This window comes from Cydia amplana, chromosome 18, assembly GCF_948474715.1.
Source record: "Cydia amplana chromosome 18, ilCydAmpl1.1, whole genome shotgun sequence".
NCBI lineage: Eukaryota > Metazoa > Arthropoda > Insecta > Lepidoptera > Tortricidae > Cydia > Cydia amplana.
This window is the reverse complement of record NC_086086.1, coordinates 5,035,196-5,055,792: the sequence shown is the minus strand read 5'-3', so window position 1 is coordinate 5,055,792 and position 20,597 is coordinate 5,035,196. Positions and strand designations below refer to the sequence as shown.

The 20,597-nt window shown below is 36.6% G+C and overlaps 1 protein-coding gene across 1 annotated transcript in view; it reads right to left on the bottom strand.

Annotated features, from left to right (window-relative positions):
• Positions 1-2,983: 2,983 nt before the first annotated feature.
• Positions 2,984-20,597, bottom strand: part of LOC134656406 (alpha-tocopherol transfer protein-like) — a 39,418-nt gene continuing 21,804 nt past the window's right edge. Inside the window, exons 2-7 of the mRNA XM_063511932.1 lie at positions 12,455-12,543; positions 6,871-7,030; positions 5,597-5,852; positions 4,999-5,109; positions 3,893-4,029; positions 2,984-3,174 (exon numbers count right to left, since the gene is read on the bottom strand). Of these exons, the coding sequence (XP_063368002.1) occupies positions 3,048-3,174; positions 3,893-4,029; positions 4,999-5,109; positions 5,597-5,852; positions 6,871-7,030; positions 12,455-12,542 (879 nt within the window). The 5' untranslated portion in view covers position 12,543 and the 3' untranslated portion in view covers positions 2,984-3,047. The remainder of the gene's footprint in view (positions 3,175-3,892; positions 4,030-4,998; positions 5,110-5,596; positions 5,853-6,870; positions 7,031-12,454; positions 12,544-20,597) is intronic.

Sequence of the window (20,597 nt, the reverse complement as noted above, 5' to 3'; positions counted from 1 at the left end):
TATAGGTGGTTACCTATATCAGATGGTTGGTTGCACTATGATTTCATAGCTAAAGGTAACTCAGTTTTGGGACTAAAACTAGTTTATATTACTATCACATTTTTACTTATTTAATAACATAAAACAAATCAGCTTAATGCAGCCAAGCCTTCAACAAGCCCCTAGTTGATAATAACTTCTTACCAACCGCTCTTCCTACTCGTAAATGGTTAGATATTAATTTTTTGGTTATAATGGTATGCAAGTATTCGAATGCATGCAACTCTCTCATAAAGATGAGGTTGAGGTTACTACAACTGGTTGTGAATTTAATTTTAACTAAGTATGAGGAAATATCAGCAGTTAACCGTGTGTATAAGATGTCTCGTTAATTAATAGTGAAGTATTTTTATTTTATTTTGTAGTAATTCATAGGCAGATTCAGTTTTACAAAATGGTTACTTAGGATAGTATTAGATCTTATCCATGGACCAACTAGAATATTGATAAAGGGAGAGCGTCATTGTTCCCATAATTTAGATATCAATTTCCTGATTTAGAATAAAGTGGCAGCGCTTAGTAAATAAAGGAAAACTTTCTTTAAGACAAGAGATTAAATATAATAATAGTCAGTTTCAGCTGAAGTAGGTATGTGCGCTATCCTATGTCTATATTCTATCCTATGCTTTTTCACTACGATAATTTATGGAGCAAAACTATTGAAATATTGCAAGTTAAACTAATCAAACCGTTTGGGTTGGAAAAAAAATATTGAAAAGCAAAGCTATTTTATCGTTTATTGCTCTAACATCCACTGCTCAAAAGAAACATATAACAGTATTTTTCGTAAATAGGAGGTCAGCCACACCGAATGAATGTCCAAACGAGTTTTTTGGCCTCAATCGGGTGACCTAGCGGCTTCGCAATTGATGAATTATAACCACAGACCGCGTCCATTATACAGGATGTCTCTGACCATGGGGCTTTAAATCCAGGGTTTGGTTCTACTCGCTAAACTGAGCTACTTTTATTATGGCACCAACCCCAAAATCCCGAAATTTTTTTTTTACTTTTTCATACATTTTGGCTGATAGATGTCGACGTTTTCTATGGAAAAGCCAAAAAAAAAATCTCCGATTTTAGGGTTGGTCCCATAGTAAAAGTCAGCTCAGTTTAGAGAGTAAAATCAAGCTCTGGATTTAAAGCCCCATGGTCAGAGACACCATGTATTATAAACTTATGAATAAAATAAGACATCTTATATTATAATATACCGTGGGTAGACTAGGGATGCTTGAAACAGTATGAGTTTAACCGATTGTACCCGGGCTGCTCGAGGGGAGACCCTAAGGATTTGAATGATGCATTCCCAAGAATGTCCTAAGAGATAATGTTATAAAAGCATGGCTTCGATTCGATTTGGCCTAATATTTTTTTCTTTTTTTAAAGCTTTGTAAAAATAGGACTATCAAAAAGGCGTATTCCGCTGAGTCGTGATTAAAAAAACTTATCTCTAAAACTCATCTAATTAATTTCAATAGACATTTTAGTTTTGTAGGTAAGATAGGCACAATAAACGATTAAAATCCTTCAGGTGCCTACGAGTAGGTACCTTGTACCTATTAATTAAAAGTACAGAATGATTTTCTTCGTTGTGTTAATGAATAAACTATAACTATATATTGATGATGTTAAGGAATGTAAGTGTGTTTCATGAATTAGAATAAATGTACCTACGTATCTTTAATACACATTCTTAAAATAAAGACACCATAAATTAAAAATTGTTTTATTTGCACCCTATACCTAATCAAAATAATATAACAAATATGCTTAAAGAATCACAATTAGCAATACACATAAAAATTACTTGTGGTACAACCAACATTCTATGACAAAACCTCACTAGTTTTGTTTTTACTATAGGTAAAGTCGGCATCAGATATATCGGAGTGGCCGAGCGCGAGGTGCTTAAAATTATCTGAACACGCATTCTAACCCTTGTTACGGCGTATTCAAATATTTGTGAGCACACTTTCCGCGCGATATATTATTATCTGATGGCGACTGTACCATGTTTTTTGACAAGACTCAATAACTAGATAATATTATTGTTTTTAAACTTTAAATTATGATAATGACATATTAAATATATTAAAAACGGGTCACTCACGTATTTTAAGTCGAAAAACGCTCGACATGTTTCACTTCGTAGGGCAAACCTTGGCTTATCGGTGATACTTGGTAATTCGGTGATGATGCGTTGTTATCTTACGCTGAGCTTACAATGCTGAAATGTAAGCAATTAAATCGCTGCCAACTCAATTGCAAGCATCAAAACTAACAGCTGCCAACAATTTTATAGCTCGCATTTCCTCATGGTGAGAACTGTGTAAGATTATAACGCAGTATCACCGAATTACCAAGTATCACCGATAAGCCAAGGTTTGCCCTACCGTATGATAATGACATTACTCGACGCGATAATATTGAGTTTATGTTACAGTTAGGTACCACCGACCAAGCTGGGATCACGCTAAATACATCTACCGTTAGTTATATATTTACGCCTTGACAAGTTCTTAGATCTATTTCCTCCTTGCGCTTAAAGCAAATGTATAGATTAGGTATAAGCCCAAAAAATATCCTCAGAAAATTTCAACTGTACCTACTTACATAAGATTCTAAATTAAACACAAACGTTACTAATCAATGTGTAAATATGACTATTGCCGTCTGTTTACGTACAAAGGTATCTTACACGTACGAGAAAAAAACAGTCGGACATGAGCAAAGTACTGTCAATACCTACGTAACACGCGACATATTTTAAAAAGCAAATCCTAACTTTAGTTGTATCAAGAATTGGGCAAAATGTATTCAGGCATTTTTACTAAAAATATAAATGTCAAAGTAGTATCAAGTTATAATCTCACGCCCGCAATATTTAATCTTTCCTCTCTCCCTTTTTGCTCTATCTAATTATGAATACCACGGAACTGCATGTTAGATTGTACTTGTACTGTAGTTACTTGTAGTTACCATCATCCGGTGTTTGTGATGGTAAATCAATCTAAAGCTAACGTCCTGAAGGAGCCTGGCAGGTCCTTGACTTTGTCTGCGGTCTCCTTGCAACTGGAGGGTCTCGAGGCTTCATCCAGCGCCCACCGCTGGTCATTGGTCAGGAACCAATCTCTGAAACAAGAGAGACAATGTATTTATTTCTGGCCAACATGGGACACTCTGACAACACCAATGTGTGGCGAAGAGAAAGAGACAGTAAACCACCTAATGTGTGAATGTCACGCTCTCGCCAGACAAAGAATGAAGGACTTTGGAGCAGGCTATCTGAAACTAAAGGAATTCAAAATGCTACCCATAAGCTCCATAATCCGGCACATGGAGATGGTGGAAAAGCACTTGAGTAGTTGACGGATCTTTCCAAGGGGGTAACTGCACAAAAGATCCCTATGGGTCGAAGTGTATCCCGCAAGGGTCTCGGAAAAACCATAAGATAAGATTTATTTTTGGCTCTAATTAAGGAAGCATCACGGAAAACTAGAAAATATAGAAATCAGGTTAACTAGAAAATTAAAATGGCTTCAGGTCACAGCATTATCTGTGGAGATATTTTTCTATTTACCGCAAACTTCTTGATCTATAATGTCGCATGATCTATTCGATGTTGCCCGCATTCCCTCCGATAAGCTGCTATCTTAGAGAGTAGAGGATATCCAACTTCAGTTCAAGATCTTGGTCTGAGGTGATTTATATTATTACCTCTCGACCTTAACCTTCTTTCTCCTATGTCAGATGATTTGATTGAATTTGAAATGCTGAAGAGATAATAATAATAGGCCTCTTCATCTATGTAAGATGTTTTAAGCAGCATCCTTAATGGTATTTCATTTACCTCTTGGCCTCAATCTTTTTAATCCAGTGTCTCTTGATCTGCTCGATGGTGCCCGCGTTGCCACCGAATTCCTCGGGTAGGAGCTCCCGTGGCACGTCCTTGTAGAGTGTCTCTGACTTTGGTTCGTGGAACTTTATCTGAAAAGCACAATGTTGTCACGTTAGCATTCAGTGTTTTCATCGTATTGCATTTAAATAAAACATCGTATTGCTTGTTTGGCTGTAACATCATCAGTTACAATACATACTACAAGATCGCTTAAGAACAAAGTTATGTAATATCGGGGACGTTACGGTCATATTCTTTAATTTGACCTTTGGTTGAGTAGGTAGGTTATACCGTACCTACCTCAGGTACAATGTGATGTTAAAGTATACTTAATGGCAATTGTTGCGAACGCAACCTTTATTTGTATAAAATCTCAATACCTATATTCCTAATGCAGTAGCTAAACGCGGCCGTCGGGCTCGGCTAGTATTCGGCAGCTTTTTCTTAAGCACCAATAGGAGCGCTCCACATACTTTGTATCGCGGCCAATTAGAGGCACCTAAATTTAAACCACCTTTTGTACAAAAGGTGGTTTAAATTTAGGTGCCTCTAATTGAAATTATGCAAATCACTCTCTCATCAGCCTTCATACAATATCCACCACTTCTACATTTAACCGTTTTGGCAAGAACCCTTGTAAACCAGTACTTGGAAAATTATATCAGTTCACTATAAGAATTGAAGCTTTTTATTTGAATCGTCGAGCTCCTGACCTGCACGGCGGATACAGCAATGTTAACAACGTCATAAAGTTTTGTTTTAGAAGTTTCACTTTTACTGTAGGTACTTACTTACTGTTGCCAAGTGCATTTACTAAAGACACCTAAGATATTGCACGGACTACCTATACAATTTCATTACCTACCAGTATAACTTTGGTGTACTTATAGGAAAAACTTAAGTGAGGTATAAACTGAAATAGATGTCACATACTTATTAAAGAAAAAGTGACGAAGCCCTCCAGTGGTGAAAATATTTAATAAAATAATTTGATTTGTTTCCAAAGTTGTGTTAAGTGAGGTATGTTACCACTTGACCACGCCACGTTAAAAACTCACCAATTTAGCGACCTCCGCCTTGAGGAAGGGTTTGCAGATGGCGTGAATCTTGTTGATGTAGGACGGAGCGTTGATCACGTGAACCTGCTTCAGTCTGATGGGCATTGCTTCCTGAAAATCAACAGATATAACAGTTACTAGATGAAAGTGTCTACAAGATATCTTATTCCCACATGGAAATACAAATACGTAAACATGCAATGTTGCAGCAGCAGAAGATATACTTAAGGAGTTCTGATATTCTTAAGGAGTAAGGAGTACCTACTTGGAGATTTAGTAAAAGGGAACCTTTATATTCTCTACAATATTTAGTCCAGTTAAACTTTTAGTCCCATGCTTCAGATGGGGCATGAATGTATATTTTGATCTTTTAAAACTTTGAAATATTCGCAGAGTAAATTTAAACATTTATGATGAGGTAGGTTTATGAAGTAACACCACCACTCTAAATGACCACTTTTAATTATATTCACGGCCTGTTTCTCTAACAATATTAACGGAGAACGACGAAAATGTTTTGTTAACTACGATGTACGGATTCATCAGATTAAAGATATATAACCCTCCTTGTACACGTAAAGTAGCAGTTTAAACTCACCTGTGTGTACATCATATATTTCCGTAGCACAGACAAGTTCACTTTGCCGATGAACTTCAAGGAGACGTTGGCGGCGTCGAATATGGGTATTTCTCCAGCCGGGATATCATCCTCTTCCGTCAGCCTGGTGTCAGCCAGCATGAAGAAGGTCTTCACAGCGTCCACGAAGTTAAACAGGTCCAAGTCTGGGTTGTTGAGGCGATAGATGAAAATCCGGTAGTTTTCTTTTGTCTTGTTGGGAAGAGGCAACAGGTCTCTGTAAAGATAGAAATAAAACTATTGTTACAACTGTAGGTAATGTGATAAATTGTGGGTGTTCAACTAATTTTCTACCCGCTGTTCTCAGCTGGATCTAAATGGGTTCAGAAACAGATTGACAACAAATATTCCAGGATAAGAAGACTTCAGAAGCAAAACCTTGCGAATTACCTATTTGTAAGCATGCTAACCTAAATATTCGCAGTTTGTACTTAATAGGGAGCATAAGTATTATTGTTTAAACGCGAATGCACGCATAGCTGCAACCAATTACATCGGTTAGCATAACGAGCATAAATTTGAACGTTGTGTGAAGTTTTCTGTTTGTAGATACAACAAATATCAAACAACTACTACTTCAACGCATCGCAGTGAAGTGATCATACTGACTGTGTTTATTCAACCTCGACATTGGGGGAATCCAAGGCCTTCTTGAAGCCTTAAATACGTAAACAATATCAGTCATGTCATTGTGTCACCGCATGCGCTTCCCAGGCATGCGAATTGCCTGTAATATTATGTCACTTGTACCCAACCTAAGGGTACACCCAGCCGAAAAAATTGTATATGAATATAAATTAATACATCCATGCAATTATGCAGCTCGCGCACAAAAAATATTAATAAGACACAAGTTTCGCAATGTAATAAGGATCAAGATCACAGGAAAAGGGTGTAGGCTTGTAGAGGTGAAGGTGTCTTGACGTATAGAGCCGTTTCGGACTTTATGACTTACCTAAACCTTTAAGGATGACTCACGCTAGAACAGTCCGAGACCGGGGTAAGGCATCACCGATCGAACGAACTGTTGGAAGCCTAACCCGGACCGTTCTAGCGTGAGTCATCCTTTTTTTATGGTATAGGGGGCAAACGAACAAACGAATCGCCTGAAGGTAAGTGATTACCATTGCCCATGGATACCCGAAGCACCAGAGTTGTAAGTGCGCTGCCGGAATTTAAGACGGGAGTTCTTTATGGGGACTTACTAAACGAAATGCTCTCAAGCTGAAACTTACGTGATTTCAAAGACGCGTCTTATCTCTGGCGCCCAAGGGTCCCGTTTACAGAACAGCTCAGGGGCAGTGGAGCGTATCGTGAAGAAAAGGTCGAGGACGCGCTTCGCCCGCTCGATGCTGTAGCGGCAGCTATGTAGGAAACGACGGAGCAGGATCTCGTCTGTAAGGGAGAAAATTATTGTATTGGTGGGTACTCAAGGGCCTGACGGGCTACCGCGAAAACCGAAATTCGCAAATTGCGGGGATCTTTCTATTTTAGGTACTCTAATGACGGCGTAATTAGAGTGACAGAGAAAAATGCCCGCAATTTGCGAACTTCGATTTTCGCGGTTATAGCCCTGAACTGTTCATGCATTAGGTTATGTCATAGCTGAATCGATTATACTAGTATGATACGACCGCGTCCCTAATAGAAGACAGCCGTCACTATTGTTTTGTGTAGTTCTGAGGACTTAGGTAAGTTTTACAAAATTACATGACATTAAAATTAAGACCGAGTTTCCTTACCTTAATACATGTAAACGAGCAAGTCTTGTATATGTATATATTTATTAAAATATATATATCGGGATCCCGGAAACGGCTCCTACGATTTCGATGAAATTTGCTATATGGGGTTTCGGGGGCGAAAAATCGATCTAGCTAGTTCTTATTTCTGGGAAAACGCGCATTTCTGAGTTTTTAGGTATATGTTTTCCGACCAAAAACCGGTCTGCCAGATATATTTTATATAAATTGCAGTCGGTAATAGTCATAGGTAGTCATAAGATTTGTAATTGATGTAATGCTCGTTACTTAGTAGCTTAATAAAGATGAAAATCCAATCATAATTATTCTACACAAACCTAAAATTCCAATTTGTCTTAAGTACATTTAGTATGGATATGCCATAAATAGACTTTGTAAAGCGTCGAAAAGGGAAAACTTAACCCATTTGTTTACAATGTAACAAGGCTAAAGGTGAATGACAAAATAAATGTTTTGTTTGTTTTGTCTTGCATACTCGTATAATTATTGCATAAATTAACGGTTTGACGTTTGGATGTGTGTATAGGTAAAAATTTAGTCTTTTGTTTTAATATTCATTGTACATTTAACATTGTGTTTTTACCTACTATTAAAACAGCATGCCGATGCTAGAAATCATATAAATTCGCTAATTGCCTGTATGGACCATAAAATCTGATAATTAACAGTACCTAGGTATACACCACCTAACACCTATAAACACCTAGGTATAAACCACCTATAAACTATTAACACGTAACATCAAAAACATTATTATTCTTTCCGTCTCATCCTTAATTGACAAAGCAATAAACACTCAAGTTTCGATAGAAACTTCGCAATTCAAAAACACTTACCTACCTAATTACTGACCATAAGATACCTTCTGTCATTACAATAAAGTTGGTTGGTAAATTGTATTTTTCGATGACAACATCTCATCATTGTGGATTGAGTGATGCAATTATCACGCCATCGAAAGGAATTAAATGTCGCCCCTATGACGCAGGTTATAAACTTGGAGTTATTGTCTGGGGTCAATTATAGTACGGCTCTTCTGAGGTGAACTTTTCGCTTCAAACCGTAATCTTTCAAACAAAGGCCATTGTCTCTATTATCGCAAAAGCGCTTGCTCCCGACTTGGCACGTGCCAGTAGAACATTCATATTGATAAACAACCGGTATCGTCATAGTATTAAGGTTCAAATTTAATGTCACTGATATTCTAGATATTACGTTTTGGTAGTGTAGGACGATAAACCGCCCCGAAGCGATACGGCGCTCATATTATTTTGATACTTAGTGTGGTGTTAAAAATGAAACGCGTAATAATAGTTTAATAATAAATTGACTTAATATTGAGTTACTTTAGTTATTTACCTACTTAAAAAAAGTCCTAAGATCCTTCATACAAGTTGACTGTAGGTACATGGAGAATTACGTAATTTTGTAAGTACCTAATGAGTTTTAAACTTGAACCGGATGAACTTTTTCATACACAACCTCCGTTTTTTATCAGCAAATATACATGTATAAATAAATCAAAGGAAAACCATAACTCTAGACCCATCATGTTGAAACTTTGTTTATTAATATCTGGGTGACCGAGCTTCGCTCGGAAAACATAAAAAAACTCGAAAATGCGCGTTTTCCCAGAGATAAGATCGATAGCTAGCTAGATCGATTTTTCGCCCCCAAAAACCCCCATATAGCAAATTTCATCGAAATCGTTAGAGCCGTTTCCGAGATCCCCGAAATATATATATATATAAACAAGAATTGCTCGTTTAAAGGTATTAGATTTTTCTGCATTCTTTTATTTTTCGTTTAAAATTAACTATAAACTTCAAGTACTTCAATAATATTGGAACTAAAAAAAGCGGCCAAGTGCGAGTCGGACTCGCCCATGAAGGGTTCCGTATTTAGGCGATTTATGACGTATTAAAAAAAAACTACTTACTAGATCTCGTTCAAACCAATTTTCGGTGGAAGTTTACATGGTAATGTACATCATATATTTTTTTTAGTTTTATCATTCTCTTATTTTAGAAGTTACAGGGGAGGGGGACACACATTTTACCACTTTGGAAGTGTCTCTCGCGCAAACTATTCAGTTTAGAAAAAAATTATATTAGAAACCTCAATATCATTTTTGAAGACCTATCCATAGATACCCCACACGTATGGGTTTGATGAAAAAAAAATTTTTGAGTTTCAGTTCGAAGTATGGGGAACCCCAAAAAATTATTGTTTTTTTTTCTATTTTTGTGTGAAAATCTTAATGCGGTTCACAGAATACATCTACTTACCAAGTTTCAACAGTATAGTTCTTAAAGTTTCGGAGAAAAGTGGCTGTGACATACGGACGGACAGACAGACGGACAGACAGACAGACAGACAGACAGACAGACAGACATGACGAATCTATAAGGGTTCCGTTTTTTGCCATTTGGCTACGGAACCCTAAAAATTGGTAGGTATTATGAAAACCGGATTATTTGTTTCCTAGCAGAAATTCTTATAAAACTGAGAAATCCAATGAAAAATATACATACTATAATACCTGTCCCTACAATCTCGTCCATTATTTTTTAAATTTAAGCATTAGGTACTACATCTACACCCATCTCATCCAGAAAATATGAAACTTTTCTATACGACGATCTTCCTAGCTCACTGTAGGTATAAAGTTATAAACAGCAACACTCCTAACTATATATCGGTGGACCTTATTACAAACGGCATAAGGTCCACAGATGTACAGTTAATAGTGTGGGCGATGGTACTAATGGTCCATTCCATCACATTGCGACGTTTTTGTTGACTTTTGACCGACTACTTGGTTTGTTTGCTTACTTTAAGGGTACTCACGACAAAGCATGACTGTCTATATACTATTTTTAGAAATGATTTACTCGAGATACTCAAAAATACACTGCCACTATTTTGCACACTACTGTACAGTGCTAAAATCATAACCCTTCCTTTCGGCTTTGCTGCAGCTAAGCAAAATCGAGATTGACACAATTTCTCAAGATAGGTAAGTATCGGAGGAAATTGAAAGTGTCAATAAAATAAATGCTAAATATATTCTGATATTTACTCAACACTAGCGGTCTTACGGGTGAACGCACTTAAGCTTGTCCATAGACTAGGAATCCTCTAGACGGAGTTTAGAGCAATTATTTCATGAAACCGATGCTGCCAAAAATACTGGGGTGCGGGGGACGAGGTGAGCGAGTCCCGTGCCGTGATTGGTCCTTTCAAAGACACGGACATCACACAAAGACACTTTGACTCGAAAATGGAGTAAACTACCGTATATTTGTGGCAGAGAGGGTAGCGCTACTATGCTCAGTCTAGAGGATATCTTGTCTGTCCGGATGTGCTTACGTCAACTATACTGTTATGGTTATTTTAATCATTGGTGCAGATTGTGCGCAATGCACATGATACTATGATACAGACAGCAACCAGTTGCCAAGTGAGTAGTTACAGGTACCTACATAATTAGGAATTAGGTACTGCTGCAGCACTGCTGCCCACTGCCATGCTGCAAGAAATGTCAAAATCAAAGTCGACATTGTGGATTGGATAATTGACATTTACTGTAGCAATACAGTCGGCAGCAATGCTGCACAGCAACGCTGCAGGAGTCTGAATCCAAATTTACCCTTAATTTACCGTTTTTAGGGTTCCGTAGCCAAATGGCAAAAAACGGAACCCTTATAGATTCGTCATGTCTGTCTGTCTGTCCGTCTGTCCGTCTGTCCGTCTGTCTGTCCGTCCGTATGTCACAGCCACTTTTCTCCGAAACTATAAGAACTATACTGTTGAAACTTGGTAAGTAGATGTATTCTGTGAACCGCATTAAGATTTTCACACAAAAATAGAAAAAAAACAATAAATTTTTGGGGTTCCCCATACTTCGAACTGAAACTCAAAAATTTTTTTTTCATCAAACCTATACGTGTGGGGTATCTATGGATAGGTCTTCAAAAATGATATTGAGGTTTCTAATATCATTTTTTTCTAAACTGAATAGTTTGCGCGAGAGACACTTCCAAAGTGGTAAAATGTGTGTCCCCCCCCCCCTGTAACTTCTAAAATAAGAGAATGATAAAACTAAAAAAAATATATGATGCACATTACCATGTAAACTTCCACCGAAAATTGGTTTGAACGAGATCTAGTAAGTAGTTTTTTTTTTATACGTCTTAAATCGCCTAAATACGGAACCCTTCATGGGCGAGTCCGACTCGCACTTGGCCGCTTTTTTATGTAACATACAAGAACAAAATGTTGTGTCTCACAGTTATACGTTATTACAATTTAAATATTAATATGGCCCGGCAGCTTGAATATGTCATGCTCGCTTAAAAGTCTTTGCTTACGGTGGCGTTGTCGATCGGGTCGCCACTTTCCCGAATGAAGAGAGGCGATGGCTGAGATACGCGTCATACTCGTGAACGGGTGCTGTTTGTGTAGACTGGTCTATTTAAGCTAACACGAGCTATTATATTTAGTTACTCTATTTTTGAGGATAATTACATGGACACAGACACACATCATTCGGTTCTCGTATGCTATTTTATTTTTATTGTCATTTTCTTACTTAATGAATGTTTTAATTAGGTATACAGGATTTTGACTCTTGGAGACCCTATACATCTCTAAGGATAATTTGATTAACTACTATATATTTGTAATCTTTTAGTTATGATGACACTTAGAGACATTTACATCTCTAAATAATTTTAGATTATAGTTTTGTATCTTTGTGTTCTTTTTTTTCAATACTATTGTTATAGCGTTTTTTTTTTTGTAATTCGACATTTAGAGACTTTATACATCTCTATGTAATACTTTAGTTTGATTTTATATTTGCGGCTTAGAAAGTTGTATTTTATAATTGTAGATGTGTTTTTTTTTTTTGCTGTATGTAAATTCCATGTTAACGTGTAAAAGTGCCCTTGTGGCCTATTTGCTGAATAAATGTTGATGTTTGATGTTTGATGTTTGATGATGATAATGATGTGGGGTAAGTCTATAAATTCATCTTATGAAATATTCATACCGACTTCATGAGGTAGATGAGGCTGTTTCACAAGCCAGTCTTTAAACGCGAGGAGGTCCCTCTCATGGTCAAACTCTTGGTCCGGCATCCTGAAATTATAAACACAATTATTGAAGATTATACGGAAGAATGACAGATATATTTTTGTATAGCTAGAGAAATTACCACGTTGCCTGTGTACCTAGGAACCAGAAATTGAGTCCTCACGTGCAACGTGTTTTTTGTCAAAAGGTTCATAGCCAGTATCTGCATGCAAATAAAAAAGACCTAGCTCACACGTGTAAATTTTGGCAATGCTTTAAGTTTATATGGGGTTGTGCATCATTAGTGGTGCATGCATGTATCATATGTACCCTAAAATGCTACACATATGATGCATGCACAGGGAACATGTTACTCTTCGATGGTCTTTATCGATAAATTGTCATGTTGGCTACGACCTAGACTTCTTTATATAAGTATGTCACCGTAAAATTTTAAACACTCGTCAGTTTATAATCTCGCTAGTTAAATTATAAACTGACGGTAGGAAGATTATAAACTAACCTACCTAGTTACCTACGTTAGATTGTAAACTAACGGGTTAACAATCTTACGGTGTCATATATAAAACGACATTGGAGCCCTAATTGTTACTCTATGCAGAAGGAAGGTTGCAAGGTTACTTGTCTGGCTCAAATATTGGCTCCAAGTTAAGTACACGACCCGGACAAATATTCCGGTTAAGGAAACTTAAATATTAACTGAACTAGGTAATATTTTATCCGGTCGAAATCAAATTAAATAAACTTAGAGTGTTTGCACTTGCAAGTCACGATTTTGAATACATTATTGCTTAAAGTATACCTAATGTATATAATATAATATAGTACCTATATATTATAACATAATTATGTTTAGGCATGTAGGCATTATTGTTACCTTCGCACTGCCTTCATTAACATAACCTACAAATAACATTTACTGAGACAATAGAAACAATAACATACCTACTCATATAATAATATTAACTAGAATATCTATGCTAACTGCTAAGTAATAAAAATAAAGAAATACAGTTATGATCGTAAAAAGTGCATAGAATCAGCGATCAACTACCAGAGGGCCTAAATATGTATTTAACATCACTTTTAAGTATGTAGGTACTTGCAACATTTTATCATAAGCAAGAGCCAAAGAGCTGCTTAAGTTTGATGTTTCGTTAATCTCTATCTGCTTTAAAAGACATATATGGCGCCATACTGGACTCTAGAAAAATAACATAGGTAGTTTTAATTTGTTAATTTTGATGAAACCAATTGCAGTACCTATATTTCATTACGAGTAAACAAGTCGAAAACATATAAACGAATAGGACATTTAACGTTTAATGCGCAAAGCGCTAGAAATTTCACAGGTATCAGTGTATTATCAAAATACTCCAAATTTTCTCATAAATGTGTCAAGATTCGTGCCGCTATAAATTCCTCATCAATTAAAGTCCGTGAGTGTAATCATCGCAAGTATCGCAACCCGAGTTCAAGGAGTGTGGTGCGTCAACAGGCATGAGACCTTGTACCTGACCCGAATGTAAATGCACTCTGTATAACAATGCTACAAGTATGTTAACAATTAAACAGCTCACATATGTGTAGAGATAACTTAGTAGTAAGAAGTGAACTCACAGAAATGATACGGATTAACTGTATCTAAAATTAACCAATCGATTTTTACATTTTAAATTGGTATAATAACGAGTTTTAAACGACATAAACTACTACTATTAGCTACTTTTGTATACTGCACGGAATGGAAATTTCCATAGAAAGTAAATTTCAATGCTATATGCAATGGTGCAATGGTATATTGATAAAACATATATTATGAGTAAAACGACTAATAGCGGGTTTGTAGTTGCACTCCTGGGCCATTACTGGACACTGTGAGCGTACATGGAAATTTCCGTAGAATAGAAAGTAATCCGCTTATGTCCTATACGTAGCCACATAGGTAGAGTTAGACCAAGATACGTCTGCAGCGATTTTGATAGCACACGCAGTGCAACTGTTATTTATACGACACAATTACATCGAAGAATGACGTTTAAAATAACACTTGCACTATCAAAATCGTTGCAGATTTATCTTGGTCTAACTCTAATCAGCCTTTGAGCCATATATGGCTCCATCGATAATATCGATGATTCCCGTAGACAAATTTTCTTACGTTATATAATACATTTTTGGCATTTTACGGTAAATATAATTATGCAATGCATTTGAAATGTGTGTATTTGTAAAATGCAACCAAAATCTATATACAAAAAATGACGAAATATGTAATTTTAATACGCGATACCCTAACAAACTGATATGTCCAAGAGCGTACACGAGTCTTTTTAAGAGACGCTTATTCCAATGGTGTCGCGGACTTCCGCGATGCATATATTACATGTAGCAACACATCTAACAAAACTTTACTTGTCTATGGTAAGCAAAGCACACTTCCATTTTTCGCTCGCATGAAGTTTCAATTTTGTTTGTCAACTTATTTGCTATAGAAAGTGTTTGATAATAAAGTGGTTCTAACGAATGCTGGATGCCAACTTCGCACAGCCAGAGCATCGTCGTTTCAAAGCTAAGTATATGTATTTAAAAGAGGACGTGTAGTCCCATGCCCATGTTTCCATATATTTATTAATTTATCAGTGTTCAGTATATGTCGAGATTTTGCATAATATAATTATGGGCGGAGGTGTGCTTGAATGTGTCAGGTCAAGTCGGAGATGCGTCTGCCGACTTGAGCCTTGCCTTCTTATATAAATCGTGGTACGCCCAGCGTCCAATAATCCATTTGCGAATGGTAATGATGGTATACTTACACATAGGCTTGAGGTGCTTAGTTGCGACTAGAGCACGTACCCTTCATGAGGGATAATGGACATAACAAGCACACTCCTAACTTAATGCCAATGTATCTGGTTGCGATCAGGTTACATGTACTTTAAGACTGTGGATCAGGTTATGGTTTGCGGCTAGTTTTGGACTGAGCCCTGAACACCCCTCATCTGGTGTGCCAACTGATCAATATATAGATGTATCTGGTTGCGATCAGGTTACATGTACTTTAAGACTGTGGATCAGGTTACATGTACTTTAAGACTGTGGATCAGGTTATGGTTTGCGGCTAGTTTTGGACTGGGCCCTGAACACCCCTCATCTGGTGTGCCAACTGATCAATATATAGATGTATCTGGTTGCGATCAGGTTACATGTACTTTAAGACTGTGGATCAGGTTATGGTTTGCGGCTAGTTTTGGACTGAGCCCTAAACACCCCTCATCTGGTGTGCCAACTGATCAATATATAGATGTATCTGGTTGCGATCAGGTTACATATACTTTATGACTGTGGATCTGACTATGGTTAGCGGCTAGTTTTAGACTGAGCCCTGAACACCCCTCATCTGGTGTGCCAGCAGATCAAGATATAGATGTGACTGGTTGCGATCAGGTCACCGCACCCCTCATCTGGTGCAAGGCTTATTTTCTGTGATATAGATGTGACTGGTTGCGATCAGGTCACCGCACCCCTTATTTGGTGCAAAAGGTTTACTTTCTAAGACATAGAGAATTGTGACTATAATGACAGACAGACATGCATACTTATATATGTATATTTGAGTCCTGTGGGACAATGTGGAATCTTACTATGAATATAAATGTCTTGTTGTCTATCCCTATATAATATGATACAAGTTAGGGATAATTTAGTGACCGATGGTCATAAATCTATTTTTTACACAGGTGGTGGCATATGATCAAGTTAGAGCTGGCAGCTACACATTGAGCTCATGAACAGAGAGAAACACTGCAATCACATCACCATAATAAGGTATGAACTGCATTATCCATAGAACAACCGACCTCTCTCCTAATAATATAAGCGAAGCAGATCAGAGTACTTTAAGATACAAGTATACATGTCAAGTTGATAGTAAACTCATGTTTCATTTAATAAGGTCTTAGAATCTTTAAGTGACTTGAATTCAGGCAATCAATTTATCTTAGCATTTTGTATTAACGTCGATACAAAAATTGGTGGACGAGTGTCTTGGATTTGATTCAGACCCACATAAATTCATGAAACTATCTTAAAATAAATGATTTACCAAATCTGTAAGAGGTCAAAGGTCGCCCTGTGGATGGTGTTGTTCATACAAGTGCTGCCACTTGTAAAACTTATATCACACAAATTGTTTGTGTATTGCTAAACAATTTTGAACTTTACTGAACGAAAATGACGTTTGTAATTTGTAGGTACCGAATTTATATCGCGAAAGCCGTAATTACGATATGATCGACTTTGAATATTCGGTAATAAACAAATTACGAATTTATAATTCAAAATATTAATTTGGAGTAGCATTTTTATGAGTTTTATGACTCAAAATGAAATACGACTTGATGATTTAAATTCGTCGCGCCACTCGCGCCATTGACGTTATGCGCGGCGCGCATGCGCCATGAGCGCTGTTCGTGGTTCATTTATCGCGCAAGATGGCGGAACAAGCGCGTGAGCCGGAAAACATGTTTTGTGTTTTGTTTGTTGTGCAGTGCTAAAGTTAATAAAACAAGTGAAAATTTATCAAGAAACAAAGGTGAGTACTCGGTAAATGTGTGAAAATTTGAGGAAAGTAGATTACTTGAGTACACGACAAGTATATAACCATGCGGGTTAGGATCCAGTTTGGATCATTGATTTTATTTATCGATCAATATAATTTCATTTTATGTGACAAACCCAGTAGAAGGATTATTGAGAATTCTTTGTGATTATGAGCGAATGTACTATTATAACAAAGAAATCGTCACGTATTTACTTCGTTACAAGAAGTGAAGCCATCACGATGTGTAACTAATAAGACGTGAGTGCTTACCCTCTGGTTCATAGATACGGTAATTTACGTGATAATTTACGTGATCTTACTTAAAGGAAATATGGTTTGTCTGTGCGACTTGACATGTTTATATTATTAAGTGCATGAGCACTAATTTGTATGACACCTGAGAGGAATTAGGTACTTATATTGTTGGGTCAGAGGCTATAATATAGACTTAGTATGATTGTTTGTTACAATTGAGTATGAAACCCAACTAATATAATTATATTATTGTTATGAAATAGGAATTTCAAGAAATACCGTGCACGAGCTGACGTGTCCGAATTCGAGTCCAGATTGTCAAATTTCAAGTCGAGCGTGAAACTAAGCGTCTTTACGCCAAGCTACTTCTCTAAATGAGGAAAATAAACATTCTTTGGCCAAAATCATAAGGTATGTAAACATGATTATTATAGTGTTACCTTGGTATACAGCCACATAATAGTATGTAGTGTACTATTACTACCAAATGTTGTTAATCAAAGGTTGAATCGTTTAATTAACCTTATACAGTGTATATACCTACTACCTCGAAGAAATAGATGGTGCTTTTAAGACAGATGACAATAATACTATTGTTTTATAGTGATGATGAAATAATAGGGTAATATTTAAATAATAATTACATATTATTATGATAAAATATTTGGTGATATGAAGTCTTATGTTTTTAAACGTATGAAGTGAGTCAATTAAATTACACATTTAGAAAGGTAAATACTGAATGTGAGTATGTATGTACGGATACCCATACATGTCTGTATTGTGAGTGAGAACCACGCTTAGTTGATATGATGAAACAAGTCGTGTGCACTTGGTGTATGGTGTATATGAAACCCCTATATAACAATAAATAAGTTTGATTTATTTCATGAGTAATTTGAAAATTGATTCATACAACATGAGGCTATGTTCATTCATTCGTTAGTCATGTTGTACTACTTGTATTTGTTAGAAAGTTTAATTAATTTTGAATAATACTCATACATTAACTACACATATTATCAGTCATGTGATGACATTCCTGTTAGTACAGTGATTCACACACTCGGTGAAATTGTGAAAAATTTATAAAATAACTGACAACATTATTAAGTTCTGTCATGTGATAACTTGATTAAATATACGTTTCCAGAATAAGAGTGAGAACACTATGGAAGCTATTCTGCTGAATCGCCTTTCCACATTTGCCGCAAACATCAAAGAACATCAAGTCAAAGCAACAGAGCTATGTGCGTGTCGTCCATGGGGAAAGGATGAGTTAGAGCGAGCTACTATCATCGCATCCAAACTACAATCCATACTTGGAAGATTTCAAAGTGATCTCTATCAGTACTTCATTCTGTCTAAGGATCCTAACGCCGATGAGATTTCAAATTTAACTGCGATACAGCTAGAGGGTGATGAAGTTTTAGCTGAACTTAATACAAGAATTCAAGCTGATAAGGACACCAAACAAGTCACATCTGATCCTGCAAAGAATAGGAGCAAGTTACCAGAACTGGATTTAATATCTTTTCATGGTGATGTTCTAGAATGGACTCAATTTTGGGACCAATTTAGTTCCAACATTGATCAAAGGAATCTACGAGACGTTGATAAGCTGCTCTACCTTAAAGCATCGTTAAAGGGTGAAGCCAAAACCATAATCGATGGCTTAGAAACCACGAATGACAATTATAAGATTGCCATAGATACTCTGAGAGAGAGATACGGCAACAGAGTGCAGATTGTTGACGCTCACTATTCTTCCTTATATAAAATCAAGAAGGCAACAGGGCCGCAAGATTGCAGAAAGACATTAGATGAACTCGAGAGACATCTAAGAGTCTTACAGTCCCTAGGGGAAGACACAAACCAAAACCACCTAAGATTCCTTTTCATGGAAAAGTTTCCTGAAGATGTCATTTATGAAATGAAGTTAAAATTGAAGACTGAATCCATCGAAGAAATAAGAAAACAACTGAACGCTATCATATCAGCAAAAGAAGATGCAAAAAGGATTAGCGTTGAGACTAAAGGTATGGAGACTACCTTTACCACTGAAACTTTACACGTAAGGGATAAACATCCGAAGAAACCTACCTGTGACAAGAGAATCAAACACAGAATTATTAAAATGAGGGAAAAACCAAATAAATTTAGGCAAAATACATCAACCTTTTCAAATACATTCGTGCCTAAGAAAAGATCATATGAGGCTAATAGTGAATCAAATAAAGAGCAACCATCCGGAAAACAAAGGAAATTAGAATGTATGTTTTGTCAAGGGGATCATTACAATGACGTTTGCACGAAATATAAGACCTTAGCTGAAAGGAAAAACAGAATACCTAATCGTTGTTACATTTGCTTGAAAACCGGCCATAGACAATATGACTGTAGAATGACAAACACTTGCCGTCACTGTAATGCAAAGAATAAACACAACAGAGCGTTGTGCCCTACGAAACTATCACAAGTAACAACATCGACGAAAACCTTTAATGTAGAAAGAGACTAATACTGATCATCCCATACATTATCTAAGTCATCATGGAGTGTCGCTGCCTGGGAAAAGATAAGCCTTCTAAGACTTTCCTAGCCTTCAAATTCTAAGAAATTGTGTATGATGCGTCAGCAAAGACAAAAGACAGCGAAAGCCTTAACGAATGTATGTACTGTGGCCTAATGATGTTGGAAGATCTAACTGGTTTGTTAATAAAATTTAGATGTCACAAAATTAGAATTACTGCTGATGTAGAAAAGGCTTTTCTACAGATAGGCTTACACGATAAAGACAGAGACGTCACAAGATTCCTGTGGTTGAAAGATGTGTCTAAACCAGCTGTAGAAAAGAATCTTGTACATTACAGATTCACACGTGTACCCTTTGGGATAATATCCAGTCCATTTTTGTTGAATGCTACCATCAAACATCACTTATCTGAAACCAATGATGAACGTTTAAGGAATCTAGCCAGCGACATCAATGTGGATAATGTCTTGACAGGAACGAACAGCGAAGATGCGATGAGTCTGTATAAGGACAGTAAAATGATATTCCAACAAATATCCATGAACCTAAGAGAATGGAGTTCCAACTCTAAAGAACTTATGCAAAACATAACAGATGCTAGTACGGATAAAACAGTAAAAACTCTTGGTTTAAATTGGGACTTGGAAAATGACACGATTTGCCTAAAGATAAGGAACACTACAAATGCTTATACGAAGAGAGGTG